Source organism: Dreissena polymorpha, chromosome 13 (genome assembly GCF_020536995.1).
Source record: "Dreissena polymorpha isolate Duluth1 chromosome 13, UMN_Dpol_1.0, whole genome shotgun sequence".
NCBI classification, from domain to species: Eukaryota; Metazoa; Mollusca; class Bivalvia; order Myida; family Dreissenidae; genus Dreissena; species Dreissena polymorpha.
In genome coordinates, this window is record NC_068367.1 from 34459179 (window position 1) to 34486011 (window position 26833).

The following is a 26833-nucleotide window of genomic DNA, read 5'->3' on the forward strand; positions in this document are numbered from 1 at the left end:
ATTTTTATTTTTAAATAAATCAATCACGAATTTACGTTGAAAATTCTATGCAGACTTGCAGACATTGCATAAGCATTTCCCTTTTAAAGCATGTTCATAGATTCCTCAGGAAAATGGAGCGATCTTGTGCTGCCATGGGAATAAAATGAACAAATCAAACATCGATCGATAATTTAAGGTCATAGATCTCGGGTAAAATGCAAGACGAACAACGCAGCCGTCGGAGCATATGCCGAGATCCAACGAAATCCAAGTGCGACGGACAGGAATCGAACCTGCGCCACTTATGTGTGAATATAGCGCATTTCAACGAGCTAACGTGCATTTTCAACGCGAAGCAGCATTTTGCCAGGACCCGCGTGCAATATCGCATTATCCAAATGCGTTGTATATGTCTTGGCGAACATTGAAAGAGAACCACCTCTAAAGAATCCGGCAATTTTCACCGAAATTTCTTACGCGTGGTCTTTTTCCGTGGGATTTGCGCCAACGTGCCCTAGTTGAGGTAAGCCCACAACAGGTACCCATCTTATCAATGATCTTTACGGCCTTTAAGTACAAACGCTATGGCGCTGACAATCTTCTAAATGTAAAGGGGCACACACAAACTATATTGATGTTGTGAGTTGAGTGTGAAACTGTTCTATCCCTCAAGCCTTGTTATTAGAGATAAAGTAGCTTCACGCTGAATACGCATTAACATCGTTACAAAGACGCGGTCGTGTTGCCGATGTTCTGGGGAATTATGCTCAAATCAGCCTATGGGATAAATGAAGTGTATTCATTCTGATCTAGTCGCGGGAAATTTTATTTGAAAGTTATTGGACACTTACAACGGTCAGGTAAGGTTAAAAGCTTGCTTAGACAGCTATGCCGAAAAACACTTAATTTTCGACGATTTTTAATTAAATGCTGCTTAAGAAAGCGAATAACGATTTATACAAATGCCTAAATTAAAAAATTAAATTATTAATGTTCAATAGATCCTGAAGTAATAAAACAAGTATCTTGTCAAAAATCTCTAAAAATTACGGAACACCGTTAGTACCATCGTGGTTACCATATTGCGATAGTACGATGGCGACCATTCGATAGTACGATGGCGACAACGCGATAGTACGCGACTATGCGATAGTACGATGGCGACAGTGCGATAGTACGATGGCGACAGTGCGATGGCAAAAGTGCGACAAAACGATGGCGACAGTGCGATAGAACGATGGCGACAATGCGATAGTGCGATAATACGATGACGACAGTGGGACAATACGATGGCGACAGTGCGATAGCACGATTGCAACAATGCGATTATACGATAACGACAGTGCGACAATACGATGGCGACAGTGCGATAGTACGATGGCGACAATGCGATAATACGATGACGACAGTACGACAACGCGATAGTACGATGGCGACAATGTGATAGTACGATGGCGACAATGCGATGATACGATGGCGACAGTACGATATCACTATGTCATTTTCGCCATCGTACTATCGCATTGTCGCCATCGTACTATCGCGTTGTCGTACTGTCTTCATCGTATTATCGCATTGTCGCCATCGCACTTTCGCATGGTCGCCATCGTACTATCGCATTGTCGTCATCGTACTATCAAATTGTCGCCCTTTGGATTTTAATGTGTAACCACGATGGCCCTAACGGTACTCCGTAAAAAATAACGTATACATTTGAACGTGTAACTACCGCATTGCGAATCGTTAACTACACTAATTTAACACACAAACACGCACACATATAAAATAGTTGTTTTCATAACTACAACCACTGCATGCAATGGCGAGTTTAATTTCCAAATTTACGCAGACGTTCTGGTAATTAAGCTTTGTGAGTTGCTCGTATACTAGTATTGTATTTTTATTTTTAAATAAATCAATCACAAATTTACGTTGAAAATTCTATGCAGACTTGCAGACATTGCATAAGCATTTCCCTTTTAAAGCATGTTCATAGATTCCTCAGGAAAATGGAGCGATCTTGTGCTGCCATGGGAATAAAATGAACAAATCAAACATCGATCGATAATTTAAGGTCATAGATCTCGGGTAAAATGCAAGACGAACAACGCAGCCGTCAGAGCATATGCCGAGATCCAACGAAATCCAAGTGCGACGGACAGGAATCGAACCTGCGCCACGAATGTGTGAATATAGCGCATTTCAACGAGCTAACGTGCATTTTCAACGCGAAGCAGCATTTTGCAAGGACCCGCGTGCAATATCGCATTATCCAAATGCGTTGTATATGTCTTGGCGAACATTGAAAGAGAACCACCTCTAAAGAATCCGGCAATTTTCACCGAAATTTCTTACGCGTGTTTTTTTTTCCGTGGGATTTGCGCCAACGTGCCCTTGTTGAGGTAAGCCCACAACAGGTACCCATCTTATCAATGATCTTTACGGCCTTTAAGTACAAACGCTATGGCGCTGACAATCTTCTAAATGTAAAGGGGCACACACAAACTATATTGATGTTGTGAGTTGAGTGTGAAACTGTTCTATCCCTCAAGCCTTGTTATTAGAGATAAAGTAGCTTCACGCTGAATACGCATTAACATCGTTACAAAGACGCGGCCGTGTTGCCGATGTTCTGGGGAATTATGCTCAAATCAGCCTATGGGATAAATGAAGTGTATTCATTCTGATCTAGTCGCGGGAAATTTTATTTGAAAGTTATTGGACACTTACAACGGTCTGGTAAGGTTAAAAGCTTGCGTAGACAGCTACGCCGAAAAACACTTAATTTTCGACGATTTTTAATTAAATGCTGCTTAAGAAAGCGAATAACGATTAATACAAATGCCTAAATGAAAAAAAATTAAATGAATGTTCAATAGATCCTGAAGTAATAAAACAAGTATCTTGTCAGAAATCTCTAGAAATTACAGAACACCGTTAATGCCATCGTGGTTACCATATTGCGATAGTACGATGGCGACCATGCGATAGTACGATGGCGACAACGAGACTATGCGATAGTACGATGGCGACAATGCGATAGTACGATGACGACAATGCGACAGTGCGATGGCAACAGTGCGACAAAACGATGGCGACAGTGCGATAGTACGACGGCGACAATGCGATAGTGCGATAATACGATGACAACAGTGCGACAATATGATGGCGACAGTGCGATAGCACGATGGCGACAATGCGATAATACGATAACGACAGTGCGACAATACGATGGCGACAGTGCGATAGTACGATGGCGACAATGCGATAATACGATGACAACAGTACGACAACGTGATAGAACGATGGCGACAATGTGATAGTACGATGGCGACAATGCGATGATACGATGGCGACAGTACGATATCACTATCGCATTTTTGCCATCGTACTATCGCATTGTCGCCATCGCACTATCGCATGGTCGCTATCGTACTATCGCATTGTCGTCATCGTACTATCACATTGTCGCCCTCTGGATTTTAATGTGTAACCACGATGGCCCTAACTGTATTCCGTAAGAAATAATGTATACATTTAAACGTGTTACTACCGCATTGCGAATCGTTAACTACACTAATTTAACACACAAACACGCGCACACACAAAATAGTTGTTTTCATAACTGCAACCACTGCATGCAATGGCGAGTTTAATTTCCAAATTTACGCAGACGTTCTGGTAATTAAGCTTTGTGAGTTGCTCGTATGCTAGTATTGTATTTTTATTTTTAAATAAATCAATCACGAATTTACGTTGAAAATTCTATGCAGACTTGCAGACATTGCATAAGCATTTCCCTTTTAAAGCATGTTCATAGATTCCTCAGGAAAATGGAGCGATCTTGTGCTGCCATGGGAATAAAATGAACAAATCAAACATCGATCGATAATTTAAGGTCATAGATCTCGGGTAAAATGCAAGACGAACAACGCAGCCGTCGGAACATATGCCGAGATCCAACGAAATCCAAGTGCGACGGACAGGAATCGAACCTGCGCCACTTATGTGTGAATATAGCGCATTTTAACGAGCCAACGTGCATTTTCAACGCGAAGCAGCATTTTGCAAGGACCCGCGTGCAATGTCGCATTATCCAAATGCGTTGTATATGTCTTGGCGAATATTGAAAGAGAACCACCTCTAAAGAATCCGGCAATTTCCACCGAAATTTCTGGCGCGTGGTCTTTTTTCATGGGATTTGCGCCAACGTGCCCTAGTTGAGGTAAGCCCACAACAGGTACCCATCTTATCAATGATCTTATGATATCTTTAAACTACGATTGATTTTTAAGCTCACAGGATATATTAAACATGCTCCAAAAATAAAGGACGTGCGAATGGTTGAAAGGAGAACATAATTAAGTCGTGTTCTGAGAAAACTGGACATAATGCATGTGCGTAAAGTGTCGTCCCAGATTAGCCTGTGCAATCCGCACAGGCTAATCAGGGACGACACTTTCCGCCTAAATAGGATTTTTGCTAAGAAGAGACTTCATTTAAACAAAAAATGTCATCAAAGCGGAAAGTGTCGTCACTGATTAGCCTGTGCGGACTGCACAGGATAATCTGGGACTACACTTTACGCACATGCATTATGCCCAGTTTTCTCAGAACACGACTCAATTAATTTCTGAAATTCAACAAAAGTTGAGGTTGGTGATTTGCAAAAACATTCTTCAAACTTCATCGTAACCTTTGTCTTACGACGTCTAATTAGGCGGGATCCTCACTGGTGTAGTTACACTTATAAGATGGCTCTGTATTTACCAACGATATACAAGTTGGTTCAAAATTGGCTCTTTATATTCAAAGTTTAGTGCGGATTAATCATCGTTAAAAAATCAACAGCTGTTGTCTTGTATCCATTACAGTAGTCGACAAGTTCCCGCGGCCAATGACCTCGTATGTATGGCAAATGGTTCAACACTTTACATTACATGTATGCGAATGTCGAAAGAAGTTTATATACGTGTTTTTATTTATCGAACGCCCGTTTTTGTGTAACTTAATGTTGATTCTCAAGATGAACAAGAACTTTGCAACAAATAAAACCGAAGACCCCCTACATGATAAATGCTGCCGGAGCAAGGGCAGGGTCTCCATATCGTTCACTGACCTAGCTTACGTACTTTTTTTTTTACTAATAACAGGATGACGATTTTAGTTGCTAATTAAATCAAGTACTGTTTGAGTTATCGCAGGATCAAGATTTTACGCACATACATACGGATTGACGAACGGACAGCCAAAACTGAAATAAATTGCATATTATACAATACTTTGTGATGAAGACGTGAAATACTGTGGATATTTCCGATATTTCCACAAGTTTCACCAGTCTAGCTTGTAAACTTTATGAGTAATCGAAGGATCCAGATTGGACATTCACACAGCGTGATGAACATAGGAACTGATCGGGGGAAGCCTGTAGTCCACTCCTGTACACTTTTAAAAGTAAAATGAGAGTGGTAGATTTGACTCTGTCTATTCATGAGGTTCATTTGATATACGGGCGTATGGAACGCCATAGCTGTCTTACGTTGTCACATTTCTTTCTGTCTTCTTAAGAAGGTGTCGTATTATGTCAAACCGTCGTGTTATCTTGTCCAAATGTGGTGTTGACTTGTCGAAATACAGTTCTATTATGTCAAACCGTCGTGTAATCTTGTCCAAATGTGGTGTTGACTTGTCAAATTGTCATGCTATCTTGTCCAAATGTGGTGTTGACTTGTCAAAACACAGTCATATTATGTCAAACAGTCGTGCTATCTTGTCAAAATCATGTGCTGACTTGTCAAAATACAGTCCTATTATGTCGAACAGTCGTGCTATCTTGTCAAAATCATGTGCTGACTTGTCAAAATATTGTCCTATTATGTCGAACAGTCGTGCTATCTTGTCCAGATGTGGTGTTAACTTGTCAAAATACAGTCTTATCATGTCAAACAGTCGTGTTATCTTGTCAAAATCATGTGCTGACTTGTCAAAATACAGTCCTATTATGTCGAACAGTCGTGCTATCTTGTCAAAATCATGTGCTGACTTGTCAAAATATAGTCCTATTATGGCATGACTGTTCGACATAATAGGACTGTATTTTGACAAGTCAGCACATACTTTTGACAAGATAACACGACTGTTTGACATGATAAGACTGTATTTTGACAAGTCAACACCACATCTGGACAAGATAGCACGACTGTTCGTACCCAGGATTTTTTTACTGGGGGGGGGGGGGGGCCAACCGGGGAGGGTTTGGGAGGGGTCCCCTCTGCCTATATATGTACTTTTTTTAATTTGGCACGTTGCAAGGTGAATTTTAATGCTTGTAAAAAAAACGTATTTTTTATATGAATAAATGGAATATAACAAGTAAATTAGCAGATTTCGGAAGTCTTAAGCTTTAAACATTGGTGTGAATTCACAACAATATTAAAAGCTTTAGATTTCCGAAACTTACAGGTTTAAACTGACGATTATCCACATCAACTCTCGTATTGCTTCCATCATATTTTTTTCTTAAATCAATAACGTCACAGGTTTTTTTAATCTGATTTTTTGGGAAAGACCTTGTCATTTTTTAGGAAAAAAATGCGCGAAACGCCTAATTTTTAGTGGAAATAATGAAAGTCTTAAATAATCAATTTAACATATTTTACTGTTTTCAAACAAATTCAAGGGAAGAGATAATTTAATTATACAATATTTTTCAACACTGGATCAGGTTAACTTATATAATGAGATCGATTTGTCGTTTCAATTTTTATTTTTTTACCAATGAGCCATTAATAGGTTGATTTTACTCAATTCTCGGTACTCATTAATTTTAAACACTGAATTCTGCCAAAAATTCTTATCTGTTGCTCGGCAAATTTATGAATCTGTTTTTCTTTTAAACAAACATGTTAACTATCTCATCGTAGTCTTTTTCAGTGATTTCCTTTCAAAAATTATAAATACTCAGTTTTAATATCTTTGTCATTTTTTCCTGTTCCGGTTCAAATTCAGGTCCTTATTCTCAATGCAAAAAGTATATATTGGGACCTAAAATTTCCCAACAAAAGGTTAAAAAAAAACACAATTAAACTTTTAGAAGGGCGTCTAGGGCCTTCTAAAAGAAGGAAAAAAACTTGCGTCGGCAATTATCAGAGTCTACGAACTCCTGTAGCAGTTGCTTCCATTCGCTGCACGTATCAAAATACATGTTACATCAACCATCGATAGATGAAGCATTTATGATCACAATCGGGGACTGATCGGGGATGTGTGTACAAGGCGATAAGAAAACATTGCCTAGAGGCTTATCTCGATTGGCGAGCGTTAATCTCCTTGTTTATCAGGGACCATAAAACATAGCTGCTCTTTTGTTTTGAGGGAAAGTGTACGGTGGGCCCTTGCACGAGAGAAAAAAGGCAGTGGGCCGATTACTTTTTTTTTTCATAGTTCGCCAGCCAGCTGGGGGGGGGGGGGGGCGGGCCCCTGGGCCCATGGCCTGGGTACGGGCCTGAATTCAGCAGTATTTGCAGTATTCCTTGTAGGTTACAATATACTAAATCATTTTGGTGTTCAATGCTATACCCTCTTAAAAATTGAACGTCATTTATTTGAAGACACAATTCTCTGTATGTGCACTTGCCATGACTTTATTTTTTAATATTTATGTGTGCATGTGGTAGGGAAAACATTGTTGTATACTACAAATTCAGTGTTTTGCTTATAGGTTGGAGACTACATGAGATTTTGACAGATGGCGGGAAACCCTCTTCAACTGGAGATCAGCCGGTAAAAAGGTGGCCTTAAACAGTGACCGTTGATTCGCGTCGAGTTCTTTCTTACATACTGCATGACCTATCTTTTTTATTGTTTAAATCCATTCGGATTGGCATGCTCTTTAAGAAAAGGTATGGGTATACGGGTGTCTACACGCAAAAGTTTGACTTTATTTTTCGTTCAAGTTGTTGGTTTTACATTGAATTTGTTAAGGAAATCTTTTGGTATATTGTGACCTTGTAGGTATTGGTGTTGTCTGGATTACCTGCCCCTGACACTTTGTGTTACTAAAATATTATATTACGACGGGAACCAGAATAGGTATTGGTGTTTCTTGCTGGCGCCCGCCTCGACTCATCGACTGAGTTGACCGTCTGCAAACTCAAGCATGTTCATGACACAGACGTTTTAATTAACAATACAAAACCTAATTGTAAGTACAATACTGTCATCAGATTATTTTTCATATCGATGCACAGCTTTATTCTTATTATTGTTATAAATTGTGCATTTTAACCAATTTTAAATTGTAAAAAAATATGCCTTTGTGACAAAGTTTGTCGTAATTCGTAATATTGCAACATAATTTCGCGAGAACCTCAAGCTAATAAACGGTCCGTCTAAAATGCGTATATGACTCATATCCGCGGATATGAACGAAACATGCGAATATGAACGAATATAGGCAATATTTATGCGTTGTGTGCAGTTTTTTTTATATAAACAAATTACTGCTGATTGAAAAATTCTCAATATGTGATAAATCTGTTAACATTTCGTCAAAATAGAGCACCCTAAAAGCGGTGCTCCAACTGGTCTTTCATATTCGCGGATATGAATTTGGAGTTACTTAAATCAAAATACCAATGAAAAAACACGTTAAAGTTCATTTGATCGTTACACTACGCATGATCGGAGATAGTTCTGGCTACCATAACTTTAAATGTTGCTTTTTATGATTTTGACTGGCGCGACTTTATAGTTATGGACCAACCCCATTAGGAAAGTCAACCAGAAATTCCCGAAAAGTTGACAGTTATCAAAGACCGGTCCAAAACAGCTTTTAAATGCAGTTATTGGCCCAAATCAACCACTTGATCGGAAAGATTGACATTTTTCACATTTAACTGATATATTCTTTCACAAAATACTATCTTAAACATTTAAAATTTATCTATTCTGCTCTTACATATCGAGAAAAACAGCGATGTGACAGACTTTCTTGAAATGCAAATCTCCAGAGATTTCGCGGTCATATGACGTTATTTCTATTTTTAGTAACATACCATGTGCTCAAGACAGTTAGTGTTTTCAAATTCAGAATGACATTTCCCGGTATTTGAGATTATTCTGGCTTGTTTTGTAAACAAATTGTAGTGTAAATACAAACTCAAAGTAAATATTATTTAAAACTACCTGACTCATACTGAAATCAGTCTTATAATCCCCAGACGTAAGTTGTTAATCACAAATAATATATTTCAGGAAACGAAAGTAATGTTTACAATTTCAGCATAAATGTCAAGGTCGATCCGAAAGTATCCAAATGAAAACTCGTCACGTGACAAAGCGACAATGCCGTAAAAATTGTGAATTTCAGACTGATGAGAGTTATTTTCATCTATTTTAAGATGCATTTGAAACATTTGAACCTTAAAATACACTACGCGACCCGTGATTTTTGCCTAATTTGCGAAGTCAAGGCGGGCATTTTGCTTTTTGGGTGGGAAATCCCCGCGATTTCACGTGACTCGTCACTCCGACGTCGCGCGAGAACAAGATAATCTTCGCGCTAAATCCCCTCAATGTTGTGGTGATTCGCTGCGATTCGCCGAAATTCGCCGTGATAGCAGTGGATATCGTTGACATCGATGATTCGCCAGTTCATGCATATAAACCGAATCGTATCGATAACTGTATACATAACGCTTTTCTAATGTGCACAATTATCAAATAATCCAACATAATTGCAACATCAATTCCAAAAAATAATCTTAAACATTTATGTCGGTAAATATGTTTGAGAATTTCATTTACACAACTCAGCGATTTTCCTCCTTCTTTATAAAGTACCGGTAAACGGTACTTTTCCAATTATGAAAAAAATACAAATTTCCCAATTAAAAAAAAAAAAAAAAAAAAAAAAAAATTTTTTTTTTTTTTTTTTAAGCAACATTTAGTTAGTTTCCCTTTGCAGCTCTATAGCTTAAACCTAGGTTTATATAATATTGACAGCTTGAAAACACTTGGTTATCAATTTTAAAGTATTTGGGAGCAAAAAATCAAATACACCAATTTCCCAATTTGAGGTTTTCACGACTCGATTTTTCCCAATTTTGAGGTTTTCACGACTCGATTTTTCCCAATTGGACCGGTACAGGTACTTTTCCCAATTGGACAAGGAAAATCGCTGCAACTATATGACTACGCCATTTTTCAGAAGTGTAAAGAGTATAGTGCATAATGTGGAACACAGCTTTCATTGGACAAGCGTATTTAAATTTAGATCGAATGCAATACGATCTTACAAAAAACATTTTATTGCGTCATACGCCTTCATGTAAAAAACGTTTTCCTCATGGAAATTGTGCTATCAATGCATAATATAATCAAAACATTTTTTCGACACGCAAAGTGTTGTAACAAATTAATATACAATTCAAAACAATTATACCATAAGAATTAATGTTCCGTTAAATTCCCTAATGAGAATAATAATTTATAATACGAAACACACTTCCGATGTTTTAATGTTAGCACGACGTTCACAAATGCTTCCAATATAGCCATCATGTATATTTCCCGACAAAAGAGCGCGAAAATTATGCGGCAATGCACAAGGTCAAGGTAAATAGTGTGCAAGTATTGATTTTTTTATACAAACTGCGTAGCGCAGAGAACATTGAATTCTGTTGATTTCGGTTAAATGTTTCTTTGGTATTTTTAAAACAGTTATATCGCCCGAAATTTGATATTACTTTTAAAGTCATATCAAATCAAACACGACGTATCCGTATCGTTACTGATAGAAGTAAAACATAATACCTTGAGGTGTATAGTTTTTTGTTGTGAGAGACCATCCGAGTAAACGCTGAAAAATATATACAAACTGTTATTTTTTGTTAATGCCCTTTGATCCATTATCGCACTTAATTGGCAGCGCCATCTTGTTGTTTCTGTGATTGTCACATCTTTTCACAATTTGAACACGTACAAAGAGTGCCAATTAGACACTAGAATAAACACAATCACCCGCTGGACAGTACACAATAAATAATCAAATGTTGAGGTTTTTTATTTGTTTTGGACGTGAAAACCCAGAGAAATGCATGTACATTATACATCATCATATTTATTTAACTTTGCGAATGCTTAGTGCTACGTTGATATACTCGTTTTTTTTTCAGCAAAACAAACACAATGTTTAATGGCTTTAATATATAGGCAATGATGTAATAACAACGTCGTAATATATAACATGATATCATAATAACATGTACTTTAAAATAGAACAGTAATGTATTTCCGATTTCCAGCTTATCAAGCATTGTGAATGTATGTACAACGCTCGGAAAGTAACGCGAGTAACAAGAGTTATCCGCATTGGAGCCTGAAACAGAATATAAATAAGTATAGCATAATCTAGTCTAATAATTAGACTTTATCTACTGATTACATTTAAACTTTAAATGAAAGTGTTACTTAAACAATTTTCCATGCCTTAAGGCGCGAATATTTGGCTAAACACTGTTAACAAAAGTTATAACGTTATAATTCTTAATGAAATTCAAAAATAAGTATTAACATAATAAATAACGTCAATAAACACACACGGTAAGATCAAAGTTTAAAAGGAAAACTTATAACATATTTCTCGTAAATTACCAAATGCTAAGTTTCGTCTAAATCAAATACCATGTATAGAGAAACAAGGTATTTATAACCGACCAATGACGAAACACTATGCAACTTTCAATTTACACAGTGCTACGCTACATGTATATGGCAACAATATGGAATTTGAACAGTGGTAGTGTATTCGGGCCTGGAATATAATTGATTGTAAGTGTTAATAAACATTCTGCTAATGCAATTAGTTAAATAATGTTTACATGTTATGTTCAATAATAAATGCATGGTCATTCTGCGCTGTTATATTAATTTGGAGCCGTTAAAGCTTCCGACATAACTTCATCAAGTTCATGTCGGAACAGGAGTATTTAAGCTAATACGCCCATTGTATACAACAACAACAAAAGCTTTATTATTGCAATGTATAATGTAAGTGTATACATATATGTTACATGTAAAGTAATGTAACCCTCAACGTAAATCGCTTAAAAAGGTGAATCATGGCGGTACGCGGTGATTTGCGCTGATTCGCGCTGATTGCGCAACAGCGATATACATCGCGCGACGGTCGCTGAGACATCACCCAAATTTTCTTGTCGCTCGGAAACACCGCGATTTGTCACGTTGCATCGTTTGCGGTGATGCGAGAATCGCGGCAAAAATCACGGGTCGCATAGTGTATTCCTCAATGAAGTAATTTATATTCATTCACCAATATATGTAGAAATGTACATGTATCCAAAAAAATGAGCATTCTTTGATTTATAGCGTGACATAAATATGTTACGACTCTGGTTGACTTTCGATACGGGGTTGGCTTCAGCTAGATCGGAGTGTACTTTTGTTCATACAACGATTTTCATATAAAAAATAAAGGAAAATACATTTAAAAAGCCTTAATCTGTTCATACCCGCACTTTTCAGTCATATCCTCGGATATGAGTCATATACACAATTTAGTCGTTCCCGCTAATAAATTTAATGTTAAGGTCTCTTGTTTATTATCATTTTTGTATTTATTTTATTTGTATTGTTGTCCTCTGATCCCGTAGTAGTTTAATATGACACATATTGAACACTCTTTTCACAATTAATTTAAAACTTAATCCATGACAAGAGAATTAATGTCTTGCAGAATTGTTTAAAAATTAAAGATTCTCATGATTCTGATGATATATGTTTTCAGGATAATAAAAGAAACAATTAACCATGTTGGATCCGCCACAACAGTCTATACAGAACAACAGTAGTGTTGCAAACAAGGTGACAGATACTATATAAATATAATTTATAGAGATCTTTTTCAGACAAACTTTGAAAAGACATTGTAACTGTAACAATTGTTAAATTAAATGATCAACCACCTTGCTCAGTTGTTAGAGTGCTGTACAGCAAATTCAAGATTTAGAGTCAAACTAGTGTATTTTATTATGCTCCCCCAAAATTTTTCGTGGGGAGCATATAGTCGCCGCTTCGTCCGTCCGTCCGTGTGTCCGTCCGTGTGTCCATCCTTGCACAATTTTTTTCTGGGCTATTTCTCAGCAATTAATGACCGGAATTCAATTAAACTGTATAGGAAGCTTCACTACCAAGAGGAGATGTGCATATTATCAGCCGGTTCTGGTCAGATGATTTTTCACAGAGTTATGGCCCTTTGAAATTTTCCATTTACTGTACATATAGTGCAATTCTTGTCCGGGCTATTTCTCAGCAACTAATGACTGGACAGGGGTTTTTTTGGGTTGTGGGGGAAGGGGCCTTTAGCCCTTATGTGGGGGAAATTTTACGCGGGATTTTCCACTTTGGGGAAAAATTGTGCGCGTGGGAATTTTCGCGGCGTTTCCCCTTTTTGGGGGATTTGTTTACTTACTCTCTCATTATTACAATACATGTGTACATGTTTGCACTATATTAATTGTTTTTTTCATAATTTATTACGTTTGGCAAGATTAAATTGAAATAGAATTGAGATATTATAATCATGAGACCCATCTTTCTATTAAAAAAAAAAAAAAAAAAAAAAAAATTTTTAGTGGGAATTTTTGGTTCTGAAAGGGGAAAAAACCAGCCTAGTTTGGTGGGGGAAGACGCCGATATTCGGCGTCTGTTATATAAGGTAAAAAACCCCTGCCGGAATTCGATGAAACTTTATGGGAAGCTTCATTACCAATAGGACATGTGCATATTATCAGCCGGTTCTCGTCGGATGATTTTTCACAGTGTTATGGCCCTTTGAAATTTTCCATTGACTGTACATATAGTGCAATTCTTGTCCGAACTATTTCTCAGCAACTAATGACTGGAATTCAATGATACTTTATGGGAAGCTTCACTACCAAGAGGACATGTGCATATTATCAGCCGGTTCTCGTCGGATGATTTTTCACAGTGTTATGGCCCTTTGAAATTTTCCATTGTACATACATGTATAGTGCAATTCTTGTCCTCGGAGCTATTTCTCAGCAACTTATTACGGGAATTCAATGAAACTTTATGGGAAGCTTTACTACCAAGAGGAGATGTGCATATTATCAGCCTGTTCTCGTCGGATGATTTTTCACAGAGTTATGGCTCTTTGAAATTTTCCATTGTACATATAGTGCAATTCTTGTCCGAGCTATTTCTCAGCAACTAATGGCTGGAATTCAATGATTTTATGACTTTATGGGAAGCTATACTACCAACAGGAGATGTGCATATTATCAGCCGGTTATGGTCGGATGATTTTTCACAGAGTTATGGCCCTTTGAAATTTTCTATACACTGTACATATAGTGCAATTCTTGTCCGAGCTATTTCTCCCCAACTACTGACTGGAATACAATGAAGCTTTATGGGAAGCTTAACTACCTTGAGGAGATGCGCGTGTTATATTGTGGGTTCTGGTTATATATATAATAGATGATTTATTTAGAGAGTTCTGGCCCTTTGAAATTTTTAAGTTGCTAAACCATCCATCGTATTATTGTGTCCAAAGTTATGCCCCTCAAGACGTTTCCTTTATCTGAATATATAGTGCAATATTGTGACCAGTGCCTTCCCCAGGCCATTTAAGCGCCCCTTGCCGGGGCGCTTGAATTTCGAAATCAGAGTCCCCGGGGCGCTTGAAATTTTCCGATCAATGAATTCTTCAGTAAAAGAAAGTGGAGATTGTCCAAAAAAATCAAGGTTTCCCTATCAGTGTATCAATATTCCCTGTTTTAAAAGAGCACTCGGTACCTACTTTCACAAGTAATCGCCATAAACACCACATGGGGTAATGGATAATCCACTGATAAGAGAACAGCATGACGCGCGTATCGATTATTCTAGCCACATTACACGGTCATTTAAATGCTGACAAGGATGTATCTGGTAACTTTCCAGTCGTCAAACTGTGAAGTTCATCGTCCAATCGGTTACGCGAATGCTTATGAGGGCGGGGTTAACTATCGACCATTATTTTTGATTGACGTCGGGCATGAAGTAAGAGTTTATCGCAGCTTGATTAGCAAGAAGTTGTACCATTTGAGTAATATAAAACCGGTAATTAGTACAGTACAGAACATTAAAGACGGTTTCGGGCATCATCATCACACCTTTTAACTGTAAACAAGTGTTACCTATGACTCATAATTAATACGAGAAATTAATTGCAAGTGGTAAACAATTAATTATTATAGCGAGTAAGTTGTGCAAATGACTCCCGGTTACAATTATGTGATAACAGTTTATTTAATTCCAGTACATGTATATTTCAACATGTCCATTTATAGAACTGATTCACCTCGTTTTTCTGACATTTATTCGACACGTAATGCGCTTTAACAAATTTTCGTTGAATTAATTACGCACACTTGTAAATGTTTCGTCCGATAATCGATAGTTAGAATACTGATGATGGCAACCGGCCGTGATCCTCGTGGACAACGTGAATTTCATGCATAATTCCGTCAAAACATTTATTCGACTCGTAAAGTGTGTAAACAAATTATCGTTGAAATTATAACGCAACGGTTAATATTTGTTGAAATCTCAAATGGGAATAATTAAATTTGTAATCCGAAACCCATTACCGTAAGTCGATGTTGACGCGTTTTTAATCCGAAACACACTTCCGAATTTAAATCTTACCGCAACGTTAAATATTTTGCTTCAAATTAGCAGTGCAAATTTATTTTGTGTCGAATCTTTTTCTCAATTAAAAAGAGCGCGAAAATTATGCAGCATGTACACCGTCGCGTCTATTGCATACAAATGGCGTGTATTGAGCGTTTTAACAAGCACACAACAGGTCAGGGGATTGACGCATATTCAGAGGCAATATTTCATCAAATCTATAAATAGTCACTTAAAAAATGGCAAGGTTTGTGTTAAAGAAATAACTGAAAGCTTTTATCGTAAATATTTACCAGAAAGAGATTGATAAAAACGGAATAAACGGGATTATCGGGTAATAAATAGAAACTTGAAAAATAGTAAGTATACAGTAATAGAGTCGGGTTGAAACGGATGTATTGGGGAATCGTTCGAGTCGGGATTTTACTATCTGTGCGGAAAAGTTTTAAAACAATTAAACAATATAAAAAAGTATATTTTTAAATGACTGGGGATTTCTTTGAAGAGTCATAGCGCACCAAACGACGTCTTTTGACGCTGTTTTTTTTTAGTTATAACGCACCACAGAACGTGAAATGACACGTTAAATTAAAAAAAAAATCAACGTAGGGAGGGGACACCCCTCCCGAACCCACCCCCGGGGCGCCTGAACAAATTCCTGGGGAAGGCACTGATTGTGACGATAAAACCTTTGGGGAACATCCCTCATCTCCGACGGTTTCTTGTTATCTAAAGTTATGCAGATGCATCTGATTCACACTCAATCCTCCATACATGCATAACCTATTTATTTAAGCTCTATTGCATCGAAAGCCCCAGGCTTATTGAAACACCCTCTAGTCTGTTTCCTGGGCCTAGAACCAGTATTTGGTGTCTTTGGAAGATCTTAATTACGCCCCAACAATGGGAATGAACCAATGACCTCCTGGTTGCTGGGCGGACAACATAACCATCACACCATGGAGACCTAAATGCTCTGTAATAAATGTAATTGGTAGTATGTAAAAAGAGAGATCTTAAAGCCAGTCTTTCCGAAATACCGTCGGTTCTCGAATTTTTACGATAATAATTTGGAAATCCGGAGTTGATTCATATATTGCAGGATCTCATTTCCAGTAATAAAATTATGGCAAAATTTGGAATTCCATAATAAAAAGTTTCAAGGCAAAGTTAGAATTTACCGATTTATTAACGCATACTCCAATAATGTAAAATGCTTTTTCTGATATCAAAAGTATTCAAAGATTTTTGCCGCGTCGTCAAAGCGAAATACACTACGTCATCACTATATGAGTACAATCTGCAGAGGGAATCAAGACAACCATGTGCGTTTTGGTTCCTGTTTTATCGGATTATTTCGTACGGAGGCAGGGCAGTAACAAAGCTCATTGTGTAATAACCGCGAACTGTGAACATCAGCACAGAAGTTACAATACAGTTACGTAACAGTATTTAAAAAACAAACAAACAAGTATTTAATTGAATTTTCAACTTGCTCTCCATGTAATAAATAAAGTGAAGCTCTCAGAAGGAAGAATTAAGTTTATTAATTTATTTGTCAGTGACATTCATTTATATTGATATTGAATAGTTTCTTACTATAATAATATTAAAATATTGTTAGCAAATATCGTTTTTGCCTTTTTAATAATTATTTTTCTTTTTTGGGCCGAATATGATCAGTCCAGGCCAGCAAAGGCTGCATGATTATAGGACCTCCAGGCCAGCAATAAATATAAATTTTAGGAAGGACAATATGCTTGAAGGGAAATCGCTAAGACTTGAGAGATTTGATAAAACAACAAATGATATAATGCTATTTTGATGAAATGATTTGCATTAAAATTGTGCCATAGAGATAAGCTTAAGTACAAAATGCTAAAGCACATTATATTGTTGAGGCCATATTTCAGTGCTATTTCCATTGCATTTCCAGTTAAAAGTTTTGATGGTGAGGGCATGGCGTGAAAGGTGGTCAGAAATCCAGTGGGGAATTTACTTCAGAAGACTTCTAATCAGTGCAGGGCCAGGCACTGATACTAAAGAACTTGCTGGTAAATAGCATTCAACTGATTTATACATGTTTTCCTTTCTATTTTGGGAAATAATGCCATTTCTGAATTAGGATTTTTTTTGGACGAAAAGTCCACTGATTTGGGAAAAAGTAATTTAATACAACTCTTTATTATTATTATCCCCGCCATAGGCTGAGGGATATTGTTGTGGCTTTGTCCGTCAGTCTTTCCTTCTGTCCGTCTCTCCGTCCGTCCGGAGCCATATCTTGGAAGTGCTTTGGGGATTTCATGGAAACTTGGTATGAGTATATATATGGATAAGAGGATGATGCACACCAAATGGCATTGTACACCATCTGTTAATAAGGGAGTTATGGCCCTTTGTATCTTGAAAAAATGATTTTTTGAGTGTCAAATATAACACTTGTGTCAAGAAGCATATTGGCGGGGGATATCAATTCAGCGAATTTGCTTGTTATCATTCAATTTAGAAGAACAACCTCATACTTATTATAGCTTTGTTAGACGTAATTGAAATAAAATTGTGATTTTATTATTAATCATTAGCCATTTCTTACTGAAATAAAAATATAAATATTTATACCAAATTGGGATGTTTTTATAAACATTTTTGCTTTGTGAATGGGTCCCTTTAAAGGACCGTAGAAACGCCGGAAAATTGAACTGGATGAAAACTTATTACTACAATAGCAAGATTATGAATATTTTCACTGAGCACTGAGATGCAAGGTTTGTAATGACTATGTTCTTAGTAAAAGAATATTTAAAACATCCACGTGCACTTTGAGTATCAAATCATAAACAGGGATGTGATTGCTCTTTTTTCAGCAATTTCTTTCGTTTGGATGCCGAAATAATTTTTCAAATAGGTATTAAATTTGCTGGATATGTATGAAAATGAAGAGATTGGTTGAACCATGTGAGCATTTTCATCCCCTTAGGTGGTTCATAAGTCACACCCCTGTTTTTTAAGCTTTAGTCTGTTTTAATCTATCAATATCTAAATTTACTTCATTATCGTGTACATTTCAGAGGTATTACTGAACGAGGCCTTAGTGGGCGCCCATCCAAACAATCTTGTTCTTTCCTACCTACAACATGCCACCCTTGCCAAGGTTGGTTTATTTACTTAGAACAAACAGTTTCTACCTTTGTTTTGAGGGGCAATTGCACTTTACCGGTACGTAAAACCTAGCACAACACCTAACACCTAACGCAACACACCTAACACATAATAATTCTTTTTATAAATTTTTACAACATAAAAACACTGGTAAATTAAAATATGTCAAGTAGTAATAGTGCCAGCTGCTACTTTGAACAAAGTGACTATAGTTTTATTATAATTCATGGAGTGTTGGACAACAAAAAGAGTTTATTTAGATTGTATGCATTTGTTATATTTGTTACTTTTCCAGGATGGTGTTCTTTATGATGAACATAAACCCTATATGTGAGCATTTTTCTTCTAAATATATTTGGGACTGGAAAACTGATCCAGTTTTAAAAATCATTTATCCTAGTTTCAGAAAGAATTTTTAAGGAAGAGTAAAAAAAAAAAGTTCCTGACCTATTTAAAAATTATTGTAATGTAAATTGCTATTCATATCATGTAAAATGCAACCAATCCATGTCTTTGTGTATCAAAATAAATAGCAGTCTAAAAATAAACCAATTGCCATTGCAATAAAATCTCAGCTCTGGACATAGAATTTATTGGTAGCAATCTCCCAATTTTCGATGAAAAATTATAAAAAGTATGTTTCTCGTTCCAGTTGTTACCGGTATCTGCCAGTTTTCAGTTCATATCGGGGTACGAGGGATACAACAAACCCCACTGCGTGCTTGCCCTTGTGGATTTTGTCAAACATATGACAACATATATGGGGTAAGTCATACACTGAATTCTCTGCAATCCTTAATTATGACCCCCCCTATATTTTTCTAAACCTGTTTGTCAGTTGGTAGGTTGGTCTGTCTGTTGGATATTAATTTCTGCTTGACATAAAGAGAACTCTGGGAATTACAGCCATGCAAGCTGTATGATGGGTTTTTTAAGAGAAAAAGAAGAAGCCTAATGATTTTTGGGTCAACATGTGAAAGGTCAAGGTTACACGCTTGGCATTGTAAAATTCGTTTCTGGACAATAACTTGAGAATGCTTTGACCTTCAATGATGCTAATTAGTTTAATGGTTACTTGTGAGAAATGGGTGTTTTATTTCCCAATCCAAAGGGACCCGGCCCCATGCCCAGAATGGTGAAAAAAACACTGTAGCTCCTCGCCACTCAGGTGTATAAATGTGTATCTGTATGGGGAATTAAGCTAATGTGCAGAATGTCAACAGATGACTGATATCTCAGTGATGAAGGGTTGAATGTGAAATTTGGCTTTAAAACATGCTCACGTCTTCAATAAGATACTACAAATTCAACCTTGAACCTATAACCTTGAACTAATTATACCGGTTGCCAATATATTGCTCTGTTCCTCTTTCAGTTTCTACAATGGTAGTGACATGTCCTTCCAACCTTACCATAACTGTTTCTCTGAATTGACTTAATATGTTTATGTTTTTATTCTGATTATTTGTCTAGCCCTTTAGTTTGACATGAAGTTACTCTACAGTGGAGTTTTTGGTCAAATTATGAGCCATTATTTTTTTCCCCATACCAAATGTAAAAAAGAGTATATTTTCCCAAATAACTGCCTATGATTCCCAATCGATGCCCCCCCCCCCCCCCCCCACCCAAAAGAAATGCAACAATTAATTAATTTCCCTATGCAGCTTAATTTTTCCTTATCAAAAGGAACCCTGTGCCATTTCAAAAATGGTGGAAAAACACTTCTCTGACAGGTTCAGCTAAGGATAACGTTGTATCAATGCATAACGCGCACAAATATTAAAGTTTAAACTTGGAGGTTTAAAACTGCGCGTCATACATGCTAACATACAGTTTCTTATCTTTTATCTTTATTGCAGTTTCAGCTATGGCAGTGACGGGGGTCCAGCCCTGTGTCAGTGTCTGCAGTCCCTGGTGCACTGGCTACTCAAGGTGATGCTGCGCGCAGTCCAGATGATCCAGGAGCCTGCGCAGCTCGAGTACCAGACCCTCCTCCAGTCGGCCACTGCTGCTCTGCAGGCGATATCTCAGTCTGACACCATCTCTGCAATCCTGTATATAGCCAAGACTGAGACATCCGGTAATTAAAGGGCTTTTCTTCCTTCATAGAGATTGGCCATTTTTCACTATTTTGAGAAGTGTGCGACTCTTTCAATATGAAAATTAAAAGTTCACAACTCAAATTTTCTCAATTATAAGAAGTTGTGACTCAAATGTTCACAGTTTTAACAAGTTTGGGACTGTTGTTTTTTTCCCACTGGTGAAAAGTTCACAACTCATTGTCACAAATTGAGGGGGCCACAGACGTATAACTTGTTGAAAATGAAGGCATTAATTATTATCTAAAAAAATCTTACAGTGCTCACACTGCTGACAGACATTATAGCCAAAGGCGATTATTTTATCCAACTGGCTATTATTTCTTAAAATTGGCTAGAAAAAATGGTGATTATTTTATCTGAGTACATAAAAAAAAAATGCCTCGACAAGTTTACCGGCGAGTGCAAAACGCATTTAAATCGGGCAATCAATCAGGAAAAATCGATTACGAGATTATTATAGTACTCATGAATTCTATTGCTATTTAAACACCAATAAATTGGGCCATGTTCCAAAGGAAAAACAGTATTTTTTACTCCCAAACCAGTTCCTAAATTCCATATTGATAGTTTGACTAAGTTTAGCGTAAACCAATTTATTTTAGCTCTATTGCATAGAATGTCTCGGGCTAATTGAAGCGTTCTCAAGTCCATTTTCTGGGCCTAGAACCATTATTTGGTGTCTTTGGAGGAGATCTAAACGCTCACAGTTGGGATTGAAAGTTATCTCCCGGCTGCAGGTTAGACACCACATCCATTACACCACGGCGGCCTTAATTTTCCATTTTATTTTAGCAACAAGTGTTATGTGTAAGCGACAGATGTCGTTCTAAACAAACAATTGATAGTTTGACTAACATTACAGATGTATTCAGTGACATGGAGCAGACTGAGCTGAACATGCGGGGCACCCTGTCTCAGATCCCTCAGGACGCCATACCTCAAACACTGCGAGGCGACATCTCCAATCTGGAAGTCCTCAAAATGTTCGTAAACTTGACTTAGCTTGTCCTGGCCACCCGATAACTTACCAGAAAGGGCGCTGTAATTTGTTGTCATTGGGCGATAAATATAAGAATTTGTGTTAATTGAGTCTTTAAATGGGTTGATTGCCCTAAAAAGTTCATAGACCATATGTGTTCTACATAAGGTATACTTATTGTCCTGTAGTTCCATGTGTTACATGTTTGGTCGAATTTACTAGATAGAGTCGCATCAACCAGGTTAATTGCATTAATTATGTTAAGTCTCAATAACTAGGTTAAGTAGCATAAACTAGATCAGGTAAAGTTCATTTAACCATCTCGTCCTTCACCAACATTGATTGCTATTACTCTTTGATACACATATTCTAATGATAAATGAAAATGTATGATGATTTAAATTACAAAATTAAGTGTGTTTCCAGTAATCACAGTGAATTGGTTCACGCGCTGCTCAGTAAGGCTACCCTGGTTCAGTCCCCATTCCCGGAAGCATGTGATTTTAGTATTTGGTCACTGTTATGTCTAGATTTGGTCCCACAGGGAACAGCGGCTTCCTGCCACAACGCGCTAAAATTGAACATCTTTCAGTAGAAATTAAATAGCTGGAAACTGCAGCTATAATTAAAATTGGTTCCAACTTGTGTAAGTCTGATAGGTTAATGACATAGAAGTGCGGGGGCACAATCCAGGTCCACACAAAATGCAGCCTCAGGCGTGGAAGGACCTCTTAAACGTAAAAAAACACACACAGATTAATCTTTCTTACTTTCACACGCTTTGTGTCCTAATTTCCTACTTTTCTATCAATATTGTAGAATGATTTCACGCTGAATGTGATTGTCCAGTGTTGTTTTTATGCCCCCGGTAGGGTGGCATATAGCAGTTGAACTCTGCGGTCTGGCAGTCTGTGCGTCCGTCCGAAAACTTTAACATTGGCCATAACCTTTGCAATATTGAAGATAGCAACTTGATATTTGGCATGCATGTGTATCTCATAGAGCTGCACATTTTGAGTGGTTTAAGGTCAAGGTCATCCTTAAAGGTCAAAGGTCAAACATATGGCTTCAAAGTGGCGCAATAGGGGGCATTGTGTTTCTGACAAAAACATCTCTTGTTTTTGGTTGAATTTGAAGCTGAAATTTTGCCTCATCCCCATACTTAAAAAAAGTGTATGTATATTTTTCCCAAATTACGGCCTAAAATATCCAATTTTAAAGGTTTCCAAAAAAGTTTATAAATTGCACTATTTTGTTCATTTTGCCTTTTGGCTCTTTAAAGTGAACCTTAGTACATATAATGTTGAAAACACTTCAGCTCTCAATTTTAAATCGTTTTAATCGTTTTCACATTTTATTTTAGCATCAAGTGTTACGTGCAAGCGACAGATGCCGTTCTGGACACATCCCACATTCCAATCTGCCCCACCATTGTTGCCATGGTCGCCGTGGAGGCGGTCCTGAATCCCAACAATGACATCCAGCCATTCGTAGACCAGCTATTTATCATTGAGAAGCTCATGGTGAGTATTGGTTTTTAACCCAAGAAATGGACTTAAGAGCGTTTCCATAAGACTTTGGCTTTCAATGCAGCAGAACTGAAAATTAATTAAGTTTACACTCATACATAGAAAAAAAAATCTAGTAAGACCGTTTAACTCTTTCAGTGCTGGAACTGAATTTTAAAGGCCTTTGCAAACCGTTTAGATCCAGATGAGACACCACAGAACCTGGTAACTCATCAGGATCCAAACTGTTTGTGATTCTGATAGTATTGTTTGAAAAAAATTAAAGAAAATGCTAATTTTAGTAATTCAGCAGAAGACATTTTAGCAGACGACAAATTTCCCAACATGCAAACGGGTTAATTTTTTCTTATTTCCACAGAAACTGAAGCGTTCCTACCTGTTCTCAGAGGTGCTAAGGGGCTGCTACATGGGCCTGGTAGATCTGAAACAGGCCGACAGCCAGGAGGACTATAGATGGTGCGCTTTCACATACCTCAAGGCAAGTGTTGCAGCATTTTATTGGGTTTATATTTGAGCTTCAGTTTGAATTTATATTTGAGCCAGTCAAGAGGACTATAGGTGGTGCGCTTTCACATACCTCAAGGCAAGTATTGCAGCATTTTATTGGGTTTATATTTGAGCTTCAGTTTGGTTTTTATATTTGAGCCAGTCAAGAGGACTTTTGATGGTGTGCTTTCACATATCTCAAGGCAAGTGTTGCAGCATTTTATTGTTTTTTTATTCGAGCTTCAGTTTGAGTTTATATTTGAGCCAGTCAAGAGGACTATAGATGGTGCGCTTTCACATACCTCAAGGCAAGTGTTGCAGCATTTTTATTGGGTATATATTTGAGCTACAGTTTGGTTTTATATTTGAGCCAGTCAAGAGGACTATGGATGGTGAGCTTTTACATACCTCAAGGCAAGTGTTGCAGCATTTTAATGGGTTTACATTTGAGCTGCAGTTTGGTTTTATATTTGAACCAGTCAAGAGGACTATGGATGGTGTGCTTTCACATACTCCAAGGCAAGTGTTGCAGCATTTTATTGGGTTTATATTTGAGCTTCAGTTTGGTTTTATATTTGAGCCAGTCAAGTGGACTATGGATGGTGCGCTTTCACATACCTCAAGGCAAGTGTTGCAGCATTTTAATGGATTTATATTTGAGCTTCAGTTTGGTTTTATATTTGAGCCAGTCAAGAGGACTATGGATGGTGCGCTTTCACATACCTCAACTTCAAGGCAAGTGTTGCAGCATTTTATTGGGTTTATATTTGAGCTTCAGTTTGGTTTTATATTTGAGCCAGTCAAGAGGACTATAGATGGTGTGCCTTCACATATCTCAAGGCAAGTGTTGCAGCATTTTATTTGGTTTATATTTAAGCCTCTCAATGCAAGTGTTGGATAATTTTATTTGAGGCTTACTCTTGGAAAATGGGGTTTAAAGCATCTTAGTAAAGTGTTGTTCCAGATAAGCCAGTGCAGTCTGCACAGGCTTATCAGAGATGACTTTTTCCACCCAGACTAGATTTTTGTTATGAAGAAACTTTGTTCGAACTTTAAAAAATTGCACAAAAGCAGAAAGTATCATCCCATATTAGACTGTGCGGACTGCACAGGCTAATCTGTGACAATAATTTACACACATGCATTAAACCCTGTTTTCTCATTGAGCAGGGCTCATTTTCATATTGTTTTACATGTGCAATTTGTGTTGGTCTACAGAATAAACTACGAAAGTTATGCTCTTGTTTCAAATTAGACGATCTATAACATCATTCTACATATTACAACATGCAGTGTTTCGGGTATTACTATTGTGGCCCATCTAATTATTTCTGTCGTTCAAACTGGCTGTACAAACTGAAAGTGAAAATATGTAAGTAAATTAACAAAAAATACACTGAAAACAAAATGTGTTAAGATGTGGCTTTCATGCAATAAGCAGTATTTGTTGCAAAAAAGTGAAGGAGAGTTTGCAAATTAGTTCTGACATTGTTCAGCAATAGTCTTCTGATGAAAATTATATTTGTAATGGCTGCATCTGTTGTTGTTTTAAGCTTTTTGGCCGTTCCTTACTCTAAATTATTGTTCACTGATTTCCCAGGTGCCCAGAATTTTTAGATGGTTCATAATGACTTTGCAAAATGCGCTGTCTACCTCAAGAAAGTCAATATTTATATTATGTTTCATTGTTTGATTTGTTATTTTGCCCTCATCGATATTCAAACTGCGCAGACATTTGCAAGAGGTAAATGTATGTTTTATTGTATTTTTTATGCTATTACTTTACACATAGATGTCCTTTATTTTGAATAAGTAGGCAAGTAAGTAATAAAATAGATATTTCAAAGAAATTTGGGAACATTGTCTCAAATAATTTTCCCTCGGTAACCAGATGGGATAATCACGTGACAAACAAGATGGCGACGTCCATGCTGAGACAGTTATTGTTTGCGTTTTATACACTTTATTACTTTCTTTCTTTTTAAAGTGGCTCACTTTCCAGCCATATTGGCAAGAAAGTGATGAGAGTTTATTTTGTATTTTGCTCTATATCTCGCCTTTACTTGCTGCAAAATCTCTTAGCAGTTCACAAAAATACAGCTCCTTGTAAGGAAATTTGTAGCGAGTAAAGTCAACAAATAGAGCAAGTTTTATACGATATTAACGCTAATCACTTTCATGCTGATATGGCTTGAAAGTGTGCGGTATCTAAACAATTAATAAAATTGATAAAGGGTATAAAACTGCGAAAAATACCCCCTCTCTGCATGGATGTCGCAATCTTGTTTGTCACTTGATTACCCTCTCTGGTAACAGAGGCAATACTTCTGCTGTCTCAGGTGCCTCAGATTCTTCAGAAGGTTCAACAACAGAGTCCCAGCCGTGACTTTGCGGCCGATCTGGAGGCAGGCTTTGACAGGCTGCTCTACAGTGGCTATATGCTAGACCTGGCTGACTCCAGGCACAAGTAATTCAGTCTTGACTATGATTAGTTTAACCCTATTTATTTTAGCTCGATTGCATAGAAAGCCAAAGTCTTATTTGAAGTGCTCTCGAGTCCATTTCCTGGGACTAGAAACAGTACTTGTTGTCTATGGGGAGATCTAAAGAACGCTGCCACTGTTGGGAACGAACCCTTGACCTCCTAATTGCTAGGCGGACACCATATCCACTATGCTATGCGTGACATTGACTTGCAAACATGTCATGATGTGTACCTAAACATCTTCTAAGAACAGCACAAGCATTGTCCAACCAATATATATTGAGGGTTGAACTTATTGTATCTTATTCAAAAATGTGCGCACTCGGAGAAAAGAGGGCTTAATGCATTTGTGTTTTTGTTCCAGATTAGCCTGTGCAGTTCCAACAGG

The 26833-nt window shown here is 37.3% G+C and overlaps 2 protein-coding genes across 19 annotated transcripts in view; one reads left to right on the plus strand and one right to left on the minus strand.

The window, feature by feature from the left end:
- Nucleotides 1-26833, minus strand: part of LOC127856539 (serine-rich adhesin for platelets-like) — a 187284-nt gene that overhangs the window by 53216 nt on the left and 107235 nt on the right. The window lies entirely within an intron of this gene.
- The window catches only part of LOC127856542 (mediator of RNA polymerase II transcription subunit 24-like), a 225511-nt gene continuing 206707 nt past the window's right edge, over nucleotides 8030-26833 (plus strand). For 3 of the 18 annotated variants that reach the window (XR_008038111.1, XR_008038110.1, XR_008038112.1), the window contains exons 1-10: nucleotides 8044-8188; nucleotides 12794-12870; nucleotides 17642-17759; nucleotides 18774-18856; nucleotides 19517-19629; nucleotides 20724-20944; nucleotides 21829-21949; nucleotides 23309-23468; nucleotides 23833-23952; nucleotides 26300-26427. Coding sequence is in view for 5 of the 18 variants with exons in the window: in XM_052392811.1 (XP_052248771.1) it covers nucleotides 12817-12870; nucleotides 17642-17759; nucleotides 18774-18856; nucleotides 19517-19629; nucleotides 20724-20944; nucleotides 21829-21949; nucleotides 23309-23468; nucleotides 23833-23952; nucleotides 26300-26427 (1118 nt within the window). In the remaining 13 variants the exon portion in view is untranslated. Of the gene's footprint in view, nucleotides 8189-12793; nucleotides 12871-17641; nucleotides 17760-18773; nucleotides 18857-19516; nucleotides 19630-20723; nucleotides 20945-21828; nucleotides 21950-23308; nucleotides 23469-23832; nucleotides 23953-26299; nucleotides 26428-26833 lie in introns of all 18 variants that reach the window. The other 15 variants (XR_008038108.1, XR_008038109.1, XM_052392812.1 and 12 more) reach the window with 9 other exon arrangements.